Source organism: Scyliorhinus torazame, chromosome 2 (assembly GCF_047496885.1).
Source record: "Scyliorhinus torazame isolate Kashiwa2021f chromosome 2, sScyTor2.1, whole genome shotgun sequence".
In the NCBI taxonomy this organism is placed as follows: domain Eukaryota; kingdom Metazoa; phylum Chordata; class Chondrichthyes; order Carcharhiniformes; family Scyliorhinidae; genus Scyliorhinus; species Scyliorhinus torazame.
In genome coordinates this window covers 55,925,247-55,946,086 of record NC_092708.1, presented here as the reverse complement: position 1 = coordinate 55,946,086, position 20,840 = coordinate 55,925,247, and the positions used below count along the sequence as shown (strand labels likewise).

Below are 20,840 nucleotides of genomic sequence, written 5' to 3'. Positions count from 1 at the left end.
TAAACTGTATTTCCATCTGCCATTTTTAAATCGAAAGCGCACCATCTCACACTTCATTACGTTAAACTGCACCTGTCATCATTCCACTCACTCAATCAACATCCTTCTGTAATTTCCTGCTCCCTTATTTACAATTTGCTGCACTACCTTGCTTAGTGTCACTGCAATTTTTTTTAAAAATCACAGAATAGAAAAAGGACATCATTTAGAAAACACAATAGTCATGTATCAAAAGCAAAAAAAATCTCTCAAAGAATTTGTAATGAAGTGCCACAAATTTCGCAAGAATGCCAACTTCCAATTCTTATAAAGTGCACTCGTTAAAAATCTGAGCATTGACAGGTCTGTAGCTCTAGCACATCGTTCACCAATGTACCTGGGAAATATCCATCTACAGTTTCCAAACCAAGCTACTTTAAGCCCTTTGGCTTACCCTGAATCCTTACTGACCAGAACTTCATGTATATATGTGGATTTGTATTTTGAAATAAGTAGATAACTGAGACTTTATTATTACCACACTGTCGGAAAAATAATTAATTATTGATAAAAAAATAAAAAGCTTCACACTAAAACTTTATATAACTACATTTGAACCCATATTCATAGAGCTAAACTAAACTGTACTAGAAAACAAATGGTAATATTTTTTTTCGTCCCACAATTTCTCCTCCTTTGCTGATGGCATAAAATTCTTGCCGGGGGACTGCTTCGACAACACTCGGTGCCCTCCAATACCGTCCCAAAACAACTATTATTGACTTGTGCCTCAACACTGAGTACTTTTCAATTGCAGGCGGGGAATTCCCAGACTAGCCATGCTCAATTCCTTCCTCAAACAACTTCTATGCATACACGTTTTCAAAAGAGGTTACAAAAACAGTATTGCAGATGCTGAAAATCTGAACTAGAAACAGACAGTAGTGGAAATACTTAGCAGGACAGGCAACATCTGTGGACTGAAAAACAGAGTTAATGTTTCAGGTCGATGACTGTTGAAAGATCGTCGAACTGAAATATTGGGACGGATGTTTGTGGAGTTGGGCCCACTTTGGAGGCCTTTAGAAATGGTGGGGGTCCGTATCATAGAATCCCTCTAGTGCAGGAGGCCATTCAGCCCATTGGGTCTGCACTGACCTTCTGAAAGAACATCCTACCTAGGCCCATTCTCCTGCCCTATCCCTGTAACCCTTACCTAATCTTTGGACACTAAGGGGCAATTTAACATGGCCAATCCACCTAACCTGCACATCTTTGGACTGTGGGAGAAAGCCAGAGCATCCGGAGGAAACTCATATGGATATGGGGAGAATGTGCAAACTCCAGAGTCACCCATGATGGAATAGAACCCGGATCGCTGGTGCTGTGAGGCAGCAGTGCTAACCATGTGGAGGTCCTGCCCTATTTCCAACAGACCCAATTTTTGCAGGTCATGGAAATGGGGAAAGGCGTGAATCACCCATGCAGAAAACCCAAACTCAGCAGGGCCATTTGAAATTAACAAAGAGTTAAAACTTTTCATTTTTCAAAGGGCCTTAACCCACAGTGTGGTAGCCATGAATTTATGAAATTGGTGTAAACACTCTCTGAAGGGCAGATAAGGTCTGCTAAAGTGTCATGATCTGAAATTATTTAAATCTTCAGCCCTTGTGGGGACAAAAAGATTGTAGTTGTCAGTTCGAGTAAAAAAGCAACCCAATGCTGGAGTACATTGATTAACTGGCCAACTATAAAATAGCCATCAGTACCTGCAGTTTCAATAGACTTTATTTTGGCATTTCCAAAGGGCAATTATTACAGCTGAGTCCATTATGAATGTATGGCTGAATTTCAAAAGCTCCAATCCCACTTATTTCAGCAGAGAAGCTGAGTTTACATTTTGACTGAGTGTTTTCAGACATTATTGTAGGATGAGCCGTCTTTGATGTGGTTAGTGAATACAAGCTTGTTTTTATAACAGGTTTACCACTTCAAGGGATTGAGCATTTTTGAATGGGTTTCATAAATTGGGATATTTTTCCCAGTATCAAGTATGCATGAGTGAGAATGCTCTTAAATTGTTAGAAGCAGCAAAGGGGATAACCAATGCAATGTTTAGCCACATTGTACAATTAATATTTTATTTTACTCAGTTAAAATGGATCCATGGAACATTCTAAAAATGTTCGGTTTTTGGACAATTCTGTTTTTTGGATAGCCAGATTTGAGACATAAGGTAATAGCTTTCAATTGGGAACTGGATAAATCTTTGAAGGAGGAGAAATTGCACTGACATGAGATCAGAGTGAGACCAACTGATGGCTTTAGCATGTGTAGATTCGATGGGTCCTTCTGAGTTGTACCGTAATATGATTCTGTGACAGAGGCATTTTATTTTCAAAATAGCATAACGCCCTACATAGCCCTTTTCCCAATCTAAATGTAGTATGACACGTTATATGACAAAACATGGATAATCATAGAAATAAATGCAAAACATATAATTAAACTAACTACCAAAATGTTGCAAAAACGAGTGCATTGCCATATTGTGCTGCCTAATCCTCAAAGAATCATAACACTGGGTGAAACCGATTATTTATTTCTTTGTACAATTACTCATGCTGTTTATCTGTGAATGATTGTTTTGATTTTTCTTCCCTCTTAGTTATGATAACATTACCATAATCAACTAACACTGAATGTGCAATCTTAGCATGGATGTTACATTGTGCAACTGTATACAACCTGTAGCAAATGGTAGTGTGGGGCTAATTGTGTTAGGATTGAGATGGCCTGCCTCAGTTATGGGAGTGCCAAAGGAAACTTAATTTGGATTTTACTGTCTTTAGTGCAGCAGGATATTGTGTACCATCATAGTTGGGAATAACTTTGTCACAACAGTGTTCTAACATTTATGAGTTCAGTACTGACTTTTTCTCTGCATTTAATTTCAGTGAACGTATCAGAATTATTAATCGAACCAGAAAATGGTACTTTATACTGAGTGTTATTTTAACACATATAAGGGCCAATGTTACTTTTGGGAAAATAGTACCAGCAGCAGACCAGCCATGGAACAGCGAGATAATACAGTTGAATACATGGCTAAAGGGCTGGTGTAGGAGGGAAGGTATGGGCGGCACAGTAACAGTGGTTAGCACTGATGCTTCATAACTCCAGGGTCCCAGGTTCGATACCCGGCTTGGGTTACTGTCTGTGTGGAGTCTGCGTGGATTTCCTCCGCGTGCTCCACAGCAGCCATATATTTTGCAAGCTGCTCTTCTAACCACATCCATCATGTTCAAAACATAGGGGACTTTTAAATTTAGGGCATCTAAGATGGAATATTACTACAGCAATACCAGTCACACCTTTGAGGCAGGTAGTGGAGAAGGGATTAAAATGCCTACAGAGGTGCAATTTTTCGTTCTGTGGGGAGGGTGGTTGGTACAGCAGCTAACTGGAGTTGGGCCTGCAGCCCACAGAAAGGGTTCAAGGGCAACCACAGGAGTTGCTGGGTGTTTTAAAGACCCACCTTGGTGCTCTGGGACATTGTCCTAATTATAACTAAATCAATTCAACAGCCCTCCAGTCCTCCCCCCCCTCCCCCCCCACACACTCCCAAGCTCCATCCATGCCAATTTATACCCCCACCCACCCCCTCATGGTCCCTCATATTCTCCATGCCAAACTATGACCCCCCCTGCTATTGGCCCCTCATACTGTTCATGCCATAGGCTGGCAAGGAGGCATGGGTAAGACCTTTTGAACTCCTCTTTCAAAATGTTTTCTCACACACACTATGTTTCACGACTGCGAACCAAGAGTCCTTGAAAAGCTGGCCCGATTGCACGAAAATTGCAGAGGGCTAGGAAATGTCTATCCCTGCATTGGAGCTAGCCAGGTGGGGAGGGTATGGTGCAGGCTCACAACCCTTATCCCGTACCTGGTTGGAATTGGTGGTGGTGGGGGTGGTGGGGGGGGCGGCGCTCGCCAGGAATCCTGAAATTAAGAGCCGGGCACCATTTCTAACGGTCTGTAGAGTTGAGGAGACTCTGCGAGAAACCAGTCCTTTATGTCCCATCTGCACCCAACGTTAAAGTGGTTAAACCTTGAAACAAAAACTTAAACCCGGCGAATGTTAGCTGTCAATATTTCACCTGCTATGCAACTTTGAATGCTGCTTCAAATTCTGTTCCCACTCCTGCCAGGCACAGCTTGCATTTGTAGCACGTTATTTTTTAATATCAGCTGGTATATCAAATTGCATTGTAATGATGTTTCAAATATGACTCTGCTTAGGGACAGTGCAGTCAAATCTCATTAACTCAAACAGTGTTCTAATAACATAAAAATACTTGTCGGACAAGAGGTTGTGTTTTACTCAACGTACTCCCACTGAACAACTTCATGAGAACACTTACCCCTGATAACAAGTATAAAATATTAAGGTCCATCAAAATTCACATTAATGAGACTTGACTGTAAATGGAGCATCTTGGTTATTTAATTATAAGCATATTTTTTTAATGAAATCAGATGACTGCTTATCACTTTTTTTTTTAGAGAAAACATGTTGGTAATTATATCTTTTTGACTGTGGACTTTGATCTTGTGCACTAGCTAAGCTCTAATTACTTGTTAACTCTTTTACTAAATAAGTTTTGTGTTTTGGAGTAGAATTGCCAGACATTTTGACAAACTATGAATTTTTGACACAGATAATACAAGTTCTCAATAAGCCTAATGTAATTGGGAAGAATCCAGTCTTAAATTCTAAAGCCTATGTCACATGGACAAGAGCACTGGGCAATGGGTGGTCAGATACAATGATAAAGATTGACAGCATTGGTCAAAGGCACAGCTGGAAGAGGGGCTGCCCATGCAGCTTTCACAGCTGGAATAGCAAATCCACTTTCACAGGTGTGCAACATTTGCGATTTTAAGATTGCAAGATCTGTCTCAGTCGTTGGTTTTGCGGTATAGCAAATCTGAGGGCAGACGTACTATATAACGATACACCCAAATGAAAAACTCTACTGTATTATAATGTGTTCATACACTGCATCTGTTACAATTGAAAAGGATTAATAGTTACCAGTCTGTCATAGGTTCATGACTGTTATGTATTTTAATGAGTTGCAAGACCCCAGAATAGCTTGGAACCACCACCATCATTTAAGAGACCACTATCTTCTTTCCTTTAGAGAATTTAAATTTAAGTTGTCAGTGATGAAGAGCACTGACTGTGGACTAGAGCCTTGAGAGTTTTCTTGGATTTTGATCACAAATTATCCTTGCATCCTTAAAGAGAGGTGGCAATGAAAGGGTCAGTCGACAAAATCAACGACTAGAATGCAACTCATTCTGTGTAAACCTCTTGAAGGTACTTTCTCCTTATTAATTATTTTGTTGGCTCTGGTTGAAGTTTAATTAGACAATTCCTCTTGCATTGACAAGCATGTTTTCATAATTTGCTTTTACAACACATAATATATATTATATACATAAAATCTAAACGCAAAATGACAATTTACAAGATAACTATCTGGGAAGAAAAAAATGAATAACATCGTGTGGAGGACACATAACAGAGTAGTTGTTTCTGGGGAAATAAACAACAAAGTGACTTCAGGGATAATAAATCAGGCATAGTTTAGTGCCGTAAATTACTACTTCTGAGTCATATGTTACATTTATAAAATATGCACAATACCAATGTAATGTGTTTAAAACATATTCATGTTTTATTTTAAAATATCTAATCAGAGTTTAGTATTTTCTTTTGCCACATAGCTGTATGATTAATATTCAGCATTTCCCTTTGATGTGACCTGTGGTTATGGCTAGGACCTAATGTTCAATCTAAATATGCGCAGTTGAATAAGCAGGTGGCAACTAGACAAAAAATATTACGGCATAAAGCAAATCAATAAAGAGACTGGATGAATTCCTCACAGGTAAAAAGGGACACAGGACACCATGCATTCCCATTTCACTGTTTTTATGCTTTTGTGTCTGAGTGCATGTGTGGACACTACAAATGGCAGCCATGCCAACAATTGTATGTATTTAAAGTAACGGGAATGAGGGGAGCATTAGGGACAACCCGTCACTTATTGTATATCAAAAAAAACATGGTTATACCTTAAACCCTACTGCCACAGTTAATATAGGTTGAACAAATTTGTTCAACTCTATCGAAAAGCACTGGTCAGCATCATACAAATGGAATTCCTTTACCTGAGCAGATGCCACAGCCTTAGAATATATCTCTAGATATGGAGATATTCTTCTACTGTATGGGTTAACATTGGTCGTGTGTCAAGAAGGCAATAACATGACCTTTATTTTCAAGAGTGCTAAATCTATGAATCTTAATATGAAGATCTATCCCCTTGAATTCCTGTAATTTATTTGCAAATAGTTATTGAGATTCTGATCCTATATTTAATTAGCTGATAATTTTTCTTCACTGAATTATTTTACTGGAGGCAATGGCAGTCAGTCACATTGTCCAGTACTAATGGTTCTGATATGTGGAATTTTTTTTTAAAAACTGAAATGCAGATAACATAGACTTGAGACCCAACTTGAGTTAGAACAGAGAAACTCTAATTATTGATAGCACCTTTCCTGAAACCTTTGAAATTGGGGGAATGTGGTCTTATAATTATCACTTCTTTTTCTTAAATAAAAGAAAATGTTAATTATTAATGACATAAAAGAGGGTAAATAAAAGCCACATGATTAAAACATTGCTGTATTAAGGATGTTTTAATTAAGTGAAAATGCTAATGTTGTTATACTAAGCAGATCAGATTAAAATGATCCTCATAGTGAGTTACTGTAAACCATATTTTATGTCACATTACCAATGACATGTAAAAAGTGATCTACAGAAGTGCTACACCACAAGCCATAAATGCTACAAAAACACTACATATAAAATAACAGACTAAAAATTCTTTTTTAGATATTTTATGCTTCATGACTTTTTTTTCTACATTCACCAAAGGAAATAGCATGACAGTCATTTTAATTTCAGAGAAACAGAGAAGCAAGCAAATTGATTTCTAAGGAAATCATTTCTGTCTCAAATGTTTTGGGAGATCTGCATTTCAGTTGACAGTAATCAGCATTAACTAATAAAGAACACTCACATTGCCACTCCAAAGAATTCGTGTTTTGCTGTTGAGATGACAATGTCTGCCATGCACAGAACTTTGAGGTAGTCGTCTTTACTGCTTTGGTAGCCCCAGTGCATAATAGAGGAACCCAATTCCCTTCTGGCCTCAGCAAAGATGTCTTTAATGAGAAAAAAAATATTCAACAATTCAATATGGTGCAAAATTAACTCGTATGTCAGCTTTGCCTCGTCTGAAGTTCAGGTTAATTAGCTTCTGCTTATTTTATAGAACTTCTCAGAGTTGTTTGCTTGTATAATCAAGGCAAGGAAGCAGAACCAAATGCTGAGGTGCAAAAGCTGACAGAAGCAAGGCCCGCCTCGACATCCTCCCCCCCTATGAAAAGCCAACTGTCTGCTTCATAAAACTCGCTTAGCAGACAGTGAAACAAAATGGACTGTAAAGTTCGTTAAATGAAAATATTAAAAAAGAATTAAGCTAATGGAGATAAAATTAAAAGAAATGAGGCAACAAAAACATCACACCAAAAATGGCATCACTGTGACAGCTAAGTTTCCTAATGACGGACTGCATTCGGAAAAATTAAATGGCATTCCATGCTTAAATTTCTTTAGAAAGTAATGATCCATGAATGATGCTCACTCCAGGCATTTAGAAGTGGAAAAAAATGCTCAACAACAACAAAGAGGATTCTGAGGCTGACAGAGGCTTTTATAACACGGAAGATGCTAGTTTATTTTGGCAGAGGAAGGTGGGGATATGGAAAGAAAGCTTTTATTCCTAGCAGAAGCAATACCTGGCACATCCATAAAGGTTTCACCAAGGACAGACACTTTAAAACGTAGTCCATTTTCCTTCAGCTTAAGTAATGTCTTGAAGAAGACCTCAGGGTTCTTGTCATGCTCCCTTGAAACAAAACAAAGTTCAGGCCCATGAGTGGGCTTTACAAGTTAAATCAGTGGTGCATGCTTAGTAAGTCATGACAAACAATAATTTGAGCCATAGTGTTAAAACTACCCCAACCATTCAGGTTCAAATCCCTTCTTTGGAGCACTAAGCAGAAAACTATGATTTCTATTTTTAATCTTTTAAAAGGACAGTTCAGTTAACAAGAATTATATTTTTATGTTTTATTTTGTGCTGATTTATATACACGCACACACATATAAACCATAATATATTACATATTGATAGATATTTAAACATAATATAGGATATATATATACTCTTGTTTTAACATTAGGTGTTCACACCACATTGGGATGATTGGCTGAAAGGAGTTATGAGTTTGACACTGTGAGGGAGAGAACTTAGTGCAAACAGTTGAAATGACAAGATTGTTGAAGCACCCTGCACTAATGACTGCATTTTTTTGCTGATGTTAATTTAGCTCCCTCACACCGCAAAGCTCAGTAACTCCTCCAGCTGGGTTCTCCTGATGAAGTCATCAGGACTATCTGTTTAACAAAATAATTCTCTCCCCTCTGTCCATCCCCGCCACCCCCCCCCCCCTCCATAAATAACCATAGACAAAGAAACAGACTTAAAAATGGAACTCCTTCAAATATTGATGGTAAAGAAATTTTGAGGGTGAAATTGGTCAGTGCCAAATGTGCTGATAACATCTCAGCAGCCAACTTTACACCAAACCCAATTTTCATCTTCAGTACTCAAAAATTTAACCCCACCTCAAAACACCTCCTCAAAGAATTCATCAGAGTACTGTGTGGCACATTTCTCTACTGTACAGTAGGAGTTAAATCAAATGTAGTAATAAAGTAAACATGGAAGGCAATTCAGAAATGTTATATCAAACCGTGAATATAAAATAATCTTTCAATAGACCAGGCTTATTTGACAAGGATGTTTTTAGTGGCCAAAATGGTTCATGTTGGTTGATACCAGTTATGAATATTTAAACATCAGCACATTCTGGTTCCAGCAACTACCACTCATTTTGGATAAACGTTGGTCAAAAAGTTCCCTACTTTCAATTTCTGCAGAATAGGAAGAATAAAGTGCAGGGAAATCCTTCCAACTTAAGAGTTTGTGACATACATGAAATACAATAGGCCCAATAATAATTTAGCAACATTTCACTTATCTTTGTTCTTGTCAATTTTCTTTTAAGAAAGACTCCAATAAAACAGTGCCCATTTTTAATTACAAATACTGGGTTTCAATAGAATTTTTACCCTTGGTGAAATTTTTATTCAAGTGCTAATTAGTGCAAGATGGATTTGCAGTTTTATTGCGCAGCTCCCTATCACAACATTAATCAATCCTGCAATCAGAACATATTAACTCTTTTTATTTTAGCACTTGTCCAAGACATATGAAGTTCAGATTAACTCTCAGAGTGCCATATGCCTGCCACCTGCATCCACTGTTGATTATCAACATAATTTTAAAGATCCTAAATCTATAACATATCATACCAGTGAAAGGTGCTGGCCAGAAAAACATATCTGACAATAGGGCTTTCCAAATACAGGTTAAATTCACACTTTGCTTTTATGGTATTGTTTTATATTATATTTATAGTGAATATATGTATTACTATATACACACACACACATATAGTCCATGTATGTGTGTGTAAATATGCTTTAGAGAAAAATACAATCATATAGTTTGGACGGTAGAAGTCCAAACTCAGTGTCTAATCTGCTTTATAAATACTAAACTAATTATTTTGTGTGGAGCAGGAACATCACCATTTACAAGAACTGTGGATTTAGACTACAATAGCTTTTTGCTGAAGGTCAAATGTCTATGTTACGTTTTAATAATAATCTAAAGCAGCACCTCCATCTACACCATTTCTGAGGGGTTCATATTAGGCTCCTAAGGTGTGGTATTAACAGAGCTTATTTATTTTAATTTGAGAGGCTCTTATTTGTCCATTCCCTTGTGGTAAAGCTGATTTCCATGATGATTCCCTTCTTAATTTTAATACCCTTTTTACTCATCATATAGACATTAGAATTTTGCAGGAAATAATGGAACTCCCGTGCAGGAAGAAAAGACAACTGAAGGGATGATGGTAAACTAGCTTTTGCAATTAATTGGTGTACGGTAGTGCACATGTATGATAACAGAATTTTTCACCAAGGAAAGCGAGGTTAATTAATGTATGAGCTGCATTCACCAAGATGCTGAATTTAGTATTTTTCCCCCATGCTGTCTTAAGTGCCTTGATTTCCCAGTAATGACCTAGTTCTCCTAATGAGTAACATTAACCCCTGGCTGTATCTGTCCAGGACTTAATTGTCAACTGAAGCTGAAATAGAAGAGTTTGCCGATCAGCAGGTATGTGGTACATTAACACATGTCATCTCAGGTCCTAATAAATAAATCTGTTGCCATGGAAATGGTAACATCAGCAGCATTGCTTTTCTTCACTTTTTAAACAAACGTCTCTCAAGCCATGAGTCAAAAGGGTGTGGGGGGGGGGGGGGAGGGGGGGGGGGGGAGAGGGGGGCAGGTGAAGGATAGAATAAGAAAATATGGATGTAAAACAAAAAATATCAATGCCATTTTCTCTGGTCAAGTTTTAAATATTACAAACATGTTTTCCCTCTGATTTATCTTCCTTTATTTTTTAATTATATTCCCCCCTCTCTTCAATAACAACTTTCTGATTAAATCTACCAATTCTTTCCTCCTCCCTTTTTTGGTCTCTTGTATTCCTTAATTAACAAACCTGACATTAAAGTAACCAGCCAGCAAGTGCACAGAACCGGGTGGCATTTGAAGTGTTTTATCATGAAATTATCCCAACAGAGTCCATCCCGCAAGATAACATCATCATCAATACTCCATGCAAGACCCAACAGCTCAAGCACAATATTGCCTGCCATTTATCTGTTGTCAGCATAGGTTACAAACTGTAATCCTTGACTGCCTTGGAATTAGAATGTCTTTGATGTCCCCACAAGAGTTTTTGCCTGAAGGCTTTACCAATGCTCTGCAGCTCAATGTTTATTCCTCGTAATCTTCCTCTCATCTCCAGGCTACTGGTGACAGATGGTTATGTGCACACAATAGTATTAGAGTTTGATATTTTTTTGCTCTCTATACAACAAATATCTATCAGATGTGGGCCAAGAAAGCTGACATAGCTCACTTAGGTAATGGCAACAAACAGCTTGGGTTGATGTTTTTGTCATTTTTTTTCCTGCTCACTGCTTATTTCCTTTCTAAAAATTCTCAAAGGTAAAATATATTAACTGTGCTGGCTTTTAACAAAAAAAAAGAAAAAATGACACCTTTTTTATTATCGCAATTTTGAATGTTGATGGACATTTTTTTTCACATGTTAATCTCTTTCCACATAAAATAGCTCTACTTCTAATCAGATCATTAGAAAAGATCACAAAATAAATAACTCTCACCAAATTAAGTTCACTTGTCTGTATTTAAACTGCATATCCTGAAGCACTACTAAAATTTACTGCACCCCGATGATTTCAAAGGATGCCTTAAACATAAGCTATTCTCTCAGTAACCTCTTCATCTGCACAGCTATTTAGGAACATATTAATTTTATTTCTTGAACTGCTATTTGCCTGTGCTCTGCAGTTCTAGTGCTTAAAAATGTTGTGGCATAAAACAAAGTGTTGGCTGATACATTTATCATGGATCGAGACTGTAGGTACAGTTGATACATTTTACAACTTAGTAACATTAAAAATGGAAAATATAAAAATATCAACTTTTAAAAATTAACGTATTACATGAGAGTCTGATTTGTAAATTAATTCTCGGAAAATTCTCCCCCTGCTTTATATGTTATATCACGAGAAATGTCACATTTTGTTTCTTAAAGCCCTAGAGTCAATGATGAAAATCCTTTTAGATACCAGCTGCTGCAGGTCAGCTATGAAAGCTTCTCCAGTTTTAATGTACTGGAAGTCAAATCTGTGTAAAGACGATTTACTTTGCCGGTGTGCGTACTTCACCTGTAACAGTTGCTCAATGAACATCTGACCTACTGATTTCTTCCGCCGCCCCCCCCCACACTCCAAAAACATCTCTTCCAAACCGCTCATAATCTAGGATGAAGTGGACTCTAATCAGGCCACATGCAGATTAAACAGGCTAAACTATAACTAGAACAAAATGTGCATATTCACCACTGGAAGATTATCAGGCTGGGTTTCTCCCTGCAAGCAACATCCCACCCCCCTCCCCCCACCACCACCACCACCATCTTTTAATCCCAATTTATTTCCCTCCAACATTACTGAAAGCCGAACTTTAAGTATATACATGTGGTGATTATCTGAGCAGTAGATTTTGCTCTATTTAGAAGAGCTTGTAAGATCTGGCTTTATCAGCATTAACATCTGGAATATGCCTCCGAAAGGCAGAGGTGGACTAAATTTATAGATTACCTCAGATGTACACTACTTACCACCTGTGGGGCCAGACAATATGCAAAGTCCTATGCTCAGAGGCAGCGCTGCAATTTTCCTCCAAGTTCCCACCCAACAGGCTGCAGGGGTTAAAGGCCATATGTTCCTTATCTTCGCCATGATAAGCACTTGTATCTTCAGTTCTCTTGATGCAATTCAGTTCTTCGAGTGTTTCTGATGGGTTTGGTAGTCTTTCTTGTTTTCTGGCATCCTGATTTTCAGCAGGACCAGGTTCCAGGCATGAAAAACTGTTTCTCATCAATCTATCATCTGCTTTACAGTTTTGCAAAGCAATCTGACTCTCCAATGCTTTATCATCTTCAACTTCTTGAATATCAGTCATCTGCAGATTGTGGTCAAGCTTATGTACTGGCAGAAATCTGAAAAGAGAGATGAAATTATGATAATTGTGACATGAAGAAGGGGTGGTGTGGTGAAGAATCGCCAAAAAAATGATACCACAAGAAGCAGAGTAAAGAAGTGCAAATGGAAATTATTTTTAGCAAGCTAAAAACAAAGGAATAGTCACTAAAAATCATTTAAACACTGATAAATAGTTAATTCCATTTGAAATAATTTCTCAAATAACTTTTCAACATTCTATGCAGATCTATTAGAAGTACAAATGTTCTCAGTTGGCCACATAGAGAAAATTAAGAAAATAATCATGTATGCACATGCAAATGATATTTTTATACGGCTTCAAAAGCTATTCGCTAAAACTATTACTGTCACATCAGAACGCACTTAAATATTCCGCCATTAGTCAATAATAAAAAAAACAAGTATAGCATTTGCTGAGTATTTTTCCCGAAACTGATACTCCGAGCACACGTAAATGTTCAGCATTGCACACCAGAATTATACCATTGTCAATTTACACCAAGTAAGACTACACAAGTACTTCCTGACAACAGAGAAAATCTCAATTCATGTTAGTCTGGGACAGGATGCTGAATTGTCTTACCATTGTTAAAAGAGTAAAGTTATTGTTAAGGAGCATTGTTAGTAAGAGCAACTCTGTCATGTTAATCTTTTCATTTCGGCATCTTTGTCTATGAAGATGTAGGAGGTGCGTATTTAAGATGGTCTGTTGAAGATTACAGTCAGGCTTGCATCCAGCAGATGAAATTCTGTAGCATAAGGGGTAACTACATAAAATAATTTAATGAACTGGCATTTCTACTGAATTGATTATGAGGAAAAGTCTGCTTTGTTTTTTTGACTGTTTGTAGTATATAAATGATTTGGAGGAAAATGGAACTGGTTAGTACGTTTGCGGATGACACAAAGTTTGGTGGAATTGCGGATAGAGATGAGGACCGTCAGAGGATACAGCAGGATATAGATTGGTTAGCGACTTGGACGGAGAATTGCCAAATGGCTATTAATCCAGACAAATGTGAGGTAATGCATTCTGGAAGGTCTAATACAGGTGTGAAGTATACAGTAAATAGCAGAATCCTTAAGAGTATTGACAGGCAGAGGGATCTGGGTGTACAGGTCCACAGGTCACTGAAAGAAGCAATGCAGGTGGAAAAGGTAGTCAAGAAGGCATACGGCATGCTTGCCTTCATCGGCAGGGGCACTGAGTATATAAATTGGCAAATCATGCTGCAGCTGTGTAGAACCTTAGTAAGCCACATTTGGAATATAGTGTTCAATTCTGGTCCACACACTACGAGAAGGATGTGGAGGCTTTGGACAGGGTACACGAGAGGTATACCAGGATGTTGCCTGGTATGGGGGGCATTACCTATGAGAGGTTGGATAAACTCGGTTTGTTCTCACTGGAATGACAGAGGTTGAAGGGTGACCTGATAGAAGTCTACAAAATTATATGAGGGGCATGGACAGAGTGGCTAGTCAGAAGCTTTTTCCCAGGTTGGAAGAGTCAATTGTTACAGGACATAGGTTTAAGGTGCGAAGAGCAAAGTTGAAAGAAGATGCGCAAGGGAAGTTTTTTTGACACAGAGGTTAGTGGGTGCCTGGAACTGGAGGTGGTAGTGGAAGCAGGTACGATAGTGACGTTTAAAGGGCATCTTGACAAATACATGAATAGGATGGGAATAGAGGGGGATATAGACCTGGGAAGTGTAGAAGGTTTTGGGTTAGACGGGTAGCATGTTGCTGCAGGCATGGAGGAGGGGGGGGGGGGTCGAAGCGCCTGTTCCTGTGTTGTACTTTTCTTTGTTCTTTGTACAGGGGACGGTTTAACTCAGTTGGCTAGATATCTGGTTCGTAATGCAGTGCGAGGCCAGTAGCACTGGGTCAATTCCCGTTCCGGCTGTGGTTATTCATGAAGGCCTGCCTTCTCAACCTTGCCCCTCACCTGAGATGTGGTGACCCTCAGGTTAAATCGCCACCAGTCAGCTCTCACCTCAAAGGGGAAAGCAGCCTATGGTCATCTGGGACTATGGCTACTTTACCGTTCACCTTTACTAAAGGGTGGATTGTTATTTAATACACAAACTCAGTTACTTAATATCCATAGCAGGTTATTTTATTATGATGCTCTTCTTATTGATATTAAAACAAACACATTTTGAGGAAATGTTTGGTTAAACTCTTAGCCACATGCTCACTTTTAGGATTAGACCCAACATTCTTATATTCTGAAAAAGGTTCTTCTGAAAAGTCTGCACTGTGTCATTGCTGCTACCAGACCCATTAAAAAATGTGGTACTTCTTTATCTGCACTGTGTACTTTAAGGGGCCATACACAATCTTTCAGATTTTCATAAGTGCATTTTATGAATATGAGTGCATGTGTGTGAAGGGGGAGGAAAATTAAAAGACTGCACACTTTCCATTTGAAACGAACATGGTAAAATCTTCAAATGGCTGTTTTAAAATATGGCGTATTTGTTAGTAACAATTACTTTTGGGAATGGTTACAAATCATTCTGTAAGCACATGGTAACTTTAGAAGCCTCGATATATTTTCCACAGTAATTGTGTTTTCACAAACATTGGACGGGATTCTCTCACCCCAGGACTGGGTCGGAGAATCGCGTGACCGGCGCAAATCACGCCACGCTGCTGGGACGCGATTCTCCAGAGAGCGGAGAATCGCCGCCATTAGCGCCGGCGCGGCACCGGTCGGGGGCCGCTCTACGGGGCCCCACCTGCGATTCTCTGCCCGGGATGGGCTGAACGGCCGTACAGAAAAGCCCGAGTCCCGCCAGCGCCGTTCTAACCTGGTCTTACCCGGCGGGACTTCGGCGTGGAAGGATCCTGGGGTGGCCTGTGGGGGAGGGGGGGGGGGGGTGTCCGACCCCAGTGGGGGGCCTCCTCTGTGGCCTGGCCCGCGATCGGGGCCCACCAATCGGCGGGCCGGCCTCTCAGGCTGGGGGCTTCCTTTGTTCTGCGCCAGCCCCTGTAGCCCTACGCCATGTTGCGTTGGGGCCGGCGCGGAGAAGGGAGACACCCCGCATGCGCGGAAATCACGTTGGTCCCACTGCTCATGCGCGGACCCCGCGGTGCCCATCGGACGCCGGGATCGGCAACTGGAGCGGCGTGGGTCACTCCAGTGCCGTGCTGGCCCCCTGTAGGGGTCAGAATTACTGATGCTGAGGCCATGTTGACGCTGTCGGGAACGCAACTGCGTTTATGATGGCGTCAACACTTAGCCTCAGGATCAGAGAATCGCACCCACCATTTGAATATTTCTGTTTCTTTAGTTGTAAGAAAGAATATAACTAAGACATACAGTTTGAATATAGAAGGGACCAACTGAGTTTATTCAGGCTCTTCACACTTTCCGCATTTATAGTATCAAATGGTAGATAAACCAATGGGACTGAAGGTGGAGTTAGATATTAGCCCCCATTTGTCATGATAAAGAGCATAAATATAAACCAGTCTGAATAAATAAAACACTTGTTTTGGTGATGTTTGTTTATTTGAAATATCTTAAATGTGGCATTCCTAGAAGTATCATGGAATTTACAGTGCAGAAGGAGGCCATTCGGCCCATCGAGTCTGCACCAGCCCTTGGAAAGAGCACCCTACTCAAGCCCACGCCTCCACCCTATCCTGCTGATGTCAAAATTTGCAGGCATATTTTTGGTTACCTTTAACTCTCCTTAAATACTTGCTTATTTATTGCTTTTGACTTTAAAAAAAAAAGAATGGGGAAATCTGCATTTGTCAATACTCATTGTGCATGCACCAGTATACTTTTCTAATTAGACAAAGCTGACATATATGTAAAATATCATGAAAGCAATTTGAGCGGTGGTTGGGACTAAACTGGCAGAGGTGATGACCATGATGCTTTAGTCACTGCTGTCAATTCTTTCTGTCCTCTTATTAACAAAGCTTATTTTTATCTGAGTTAAAAGGACCAACGTCAGACAGGACCAGCCCTGTCTCCTCAATATAAACAGGCCAGTCCCACCAGTAGAAGAGAGAACCCGTGCTTGAATTGAGTGGCTTCAAAGGAATAAAGAGACTCAGGAACTCTTCTACACCAATTCCACTCCAGTGCATATTGTAAGCACACACTATTAAAAAGAACATTTAAAAAATAATAAAAATGATATATTATAAGTGATCAAAAAGACGTTAAACAAATGGCAACAGTTAAATATCCTAGGTAACGAATGATAACTGCAGTTCGCTATAGGCTTCTCTTTTCCTTGCTCCTTCAGAAGGTTGACATTTCGAATGTAGAGAAATCACTCCTCGCTTCCTCCAAGCTAGCTTTTTTGATTGTTAAAGGTGCAGACAAATTAAGGGCCAATTTTCAAGATTTGCCTGTTTATATAAAACATTACAACATGCAAATAATCTATTGATTGACACTAACGACGTAGAATTAACAGCTAACAAAATATATATTTGCTATGTGCTTTTTATTTGTAATCTGCTAGTCAAGTCACATGGAAATTCTCAATACACATTGCAGTAATCCTCTCGTATTCAAAAGTGGATTTGTTGTTGCGTTGTCATATGGAGGCAGCAATACTGTCTTCCTAAAAAATTTTCAAGAACATGGTCTGAATGCGACTCATCATTACTACATATTTCTGCTATTCACCAGGAAGGGTATAATTTTGATCCATGGAGGATGTGGTGATATGCATCACCGTATATACACAAGGGGTTAATGTAAATACACTACAACTAAGTAAACACTAGAAGGAGCACCTGCGATGTCATGATATGCAAACATGCAGCTAATGAACACTTAGAATAGGACACAACCAATGAGCAGTCAAGACACCCAGAGGTGGCATTACCACAAGGGGACACTTCACAACCCATATAAAAGGACAGGGCACACATGCTCTGGCCCTTTCCGCAGACAGACATCTAGAGAGTACATCAGGGTTGATCAGCAGCATCACACCCAGCACGTGGCTTAGAGCAGACTGGTTTAATTAGACTGAGTTACTACAGTTAGATTAGCAGGAGAGTCGAACTCAAGTAGGAGAATTGTTAACTGTTCAATAAATGTGTTAAATCTATCTCCGAGTCGGGAGCTTCCTTTGTCAAAGCATACATCAAGGAAGCAGTTTATGCTATTTGAAGAAACATAACACAACAGAGAAATGTTGAGAACATTGTCAAAATGTCCATATTGCAACCCATCATTTCGTGGACACAAACAGGGTAGAATCAAGTGGTCAAGACAGTGAGTGATATAATTCTGCTGTGATTTTTTAACAGTTTAAATATTCAAAGTTGGATTGGTGTGTGCATGATGGAATTTAAGGTTTATAGCCAAAATTTCAAAATACTCTTAGCGCTTGAATAAATTCCAAATAATTCCCTCTTAGTTTTAAAAAAGGTGCCCTGCGATTGGAAGTCAATGTATTGAAAGTATTAAAGAAAGATTTGATACATGACCAGTTTATCCAAGAGCCAATTATTTTAATTGAAAAATATTTGATCTCAACATCAGAGCCTTGCTATCTTTTTTTTTTTTTTTTTTTTTTTTTTTTTTTTTTTTTTTTTTTTGGGATTTCGGCGGCAGCGGTGCGCAGGGGCCTTCTGGGAGGTGAGTAGTTAGTTTAAAAGCTCTTACCTTTACAGGAGCAGCCCTTTGGATTTCGGCGGCAGCGGTGCGCAGGGGCCTTCTGGGAGGTGAGTAGTGTGTTTAAAAACCTTACCTTTACAGGAGCAGCCCTTTGGATTTCGGCGGCAGCGGTGCGCAGGGGCCTTCTTGGAGGTGAGTAGTGTGTTTAAAAACCTTACCTTTACAGGAGCAGCCCTTTGGATTTCGGCGGCAGCGGTGCACAGGGGCCTTCTGGGAGGTGAGTAGTTAGTTTAAAAGCTCTTACCTTTACAGGAGCAGCCCTTTGGATTTCGGCGGCAGCGGTGCGCAGGGGCCTTCTTGGAGGTGAGTAGTGTGTTTAAAAACCTTACCTTTACAGGAGCAGCCCTTTGGATTTCGGCGGCAGCGGTGCGCAGGGGCCTTCTGGGAGGTGAGTAGTTAGTTTAAAAGCTCTTACCTTTACAGGAGCAGCCCTTTGGATTTCGGCGGCAGCGGTGCGCAGGGGCCTTCTGGGAGGTGAGTAGTTAGTTTAAAAGCTCTTACCTTTACAGGAGCAGCCCTTTGGATTTCGGCGGCAGCGGTGCGCAGGGGCCTTCTTGGAGGTGAGTAGTGTGTTTAAAAACCTTACCTTTACAGGAGCAGCCCTTTGGATTTCGGCGGCAGCGGTGCGCAGGGGCCTTCTGGGAGGTGAGTAGTGAGTTTAAAAACCTTACCTTTACAGGAGCAGCCCTTTGGATTTCGGCGGCAGCGGTGCGCAGGGGCCTTCTGGGAGGTGAGTAGTGAGTTTAAAAGCTCTTACCTTTACAGGAGCAGCCCTTTGGATTTCGGCGGCAGCGGTGCGCAGGGGCCTTCTGGGAGGTGAGTAGTTAGTTTAAAAGCTCTTACCTTTACAGGAGCAGCCCTTTGGATTTCGGCGGCAGCGGTGCGCAGGGGCCTTCTGGGAGGTGAGTAGTGTGTTTAAAAACCTTACCTTTACAGGAGCAGCCCTTTGGATTTCGGCGGCAGCGGTGCGCAGGGGCCTTCTTGGAGGTGAGTAGTGTGTTTAAAAACCTTACCTTTACAGGAGCAGCCCTTTGGATTTCGGCGGCAGCGGTGCACAGGGGCCTTCTGGGAGGTGAGTAGTTAGTTTAAAAGCTCTTACCTTTACAGGAGCAGCCCTTTGGATTTCGGCGGCAGCGGTGCGCAGGGGCCTTCTTGGAGGTGAGTAGTGTGTTTAAAAACCTTACCTTTACAGGAGCAGCCCTTTGGATTTCGGCGGCAGCGGTGCGCAGGGGCCTTCTGGGAGGTGAGTAGTTAGTTTAAAAGCTCTTACCTTTACAGGAGCAGCCCTTTGGATTTCGGCGGCAGCGGTGCGCAGGGGCCTTCTTGGAGGTGAGTAGTGTGTTTAAAAACCTTACCTTTACAGGAGCAGCCCTTTGGATTTCGGCGGCAGCGGTGCGCAGGGGCCTTCTGGGAGGTGAGTAGTTAGTTTAAAAGCTCTTACCTTTACAGGAGCAGCCCTTTGGATTTCGGCGGCAGCGGTGCGCAGGGGCCTTCTTGGAGGTGAGTAGTGTGTTTAAAAACCTTACCTTTACAGGAGCAGCCCTTTGGATTTCGGCGGCAGCGGTGCGCAGGGGCCTTCTGGGAGGTGAGTAGTTAGTTTAAAAGCTCTTACCTTTACAGGAGCAGCCCTTTGGATTTCGGCGGCAGCGGTGCGCAGGGGCCTTCTTGGAGGTGAGTAGTGTGTTTAAAAACCTTACCTTTACAGGAGCAGCCCTTTGGATTTCGGCGGCAGCGGTGCGCAGGGGCCTTCTGGGAGGTGAGTAGTTAGTTTAAAAGCTCTTACCTTTACAGGAGCAGCCCTTTGGATTTCGGCGGCAGCGGTGCGCAGGGGCCTTCTTGGAGGTGAGTAGTGTGTTTAAAAACCTTACCTTTACAGGAGCAGCCCTTTGGATTTCGGCGGCAGCGGTGCGCAGGGGCCTTCTGGGAGGTGAGTAGTTAGTTTAAAAGCTCTTACCTTTACAGGAGCAGCCCTTTGGATTTCGGCGGCAGCGGTGCGCAGGGGCCTTCTTGGAGGTGAGTAGTGTGTTTAAAAACCTTACCTTTACAGGAGCAGCCCTTTGGATTTCGGCGGCAGCGGTGCGCAGGGGCCTTCTGGGAGGTGAGTAGTTAGTTTAAAAGCTCTTACCTTTACAGGAGCAGCCCTTTGGATTTCGGCGGCAGCGGTGCGCAGGGGCCTTCTTGGAGGTGAGTAGTGTGTTTAAAAACCTTACCTTTACAGGAGCAGCCCTTTGGATTTCGGCGGCA

The 20,840-nt window shown here is 40.8% G+C and overlaps 1 protein-coding gene across 5 annotated transcripts in view; it reads right to left on the bottom strand.

The window, feature by feature from the left end:
- The window catches only part of gtdc1 (glycosyltransferase-like domain containing 1), a 609,229-nt gene that overhangs the window by 87,786 nt on the left and 500,603 nt on the right, over nt 1–20,840 (bottom strand). For all 5 annotated transcript variants that reach the window (XM_072471580.1, XM_072471570.1, XM_072471612.1 and 2 more), the window contains 3 exons: nt 12,550–12,930; nt 7,927–8,036; nt 7,146–7,290 (listed from right to left, as the gene is read on the bottom strand). In XM_072471580.1, coding sequence (XP_072327681.1) covers nt 7,146–7,290; nt 7,927–8,036; nt 12,550–12,930 — 636 coding nt within the window. The remainder of the gene's footprint in view (nt 1–7,145; nt 7,291–7,926; nt 8,037–12,549; nt 12,931–20,840) is intronic.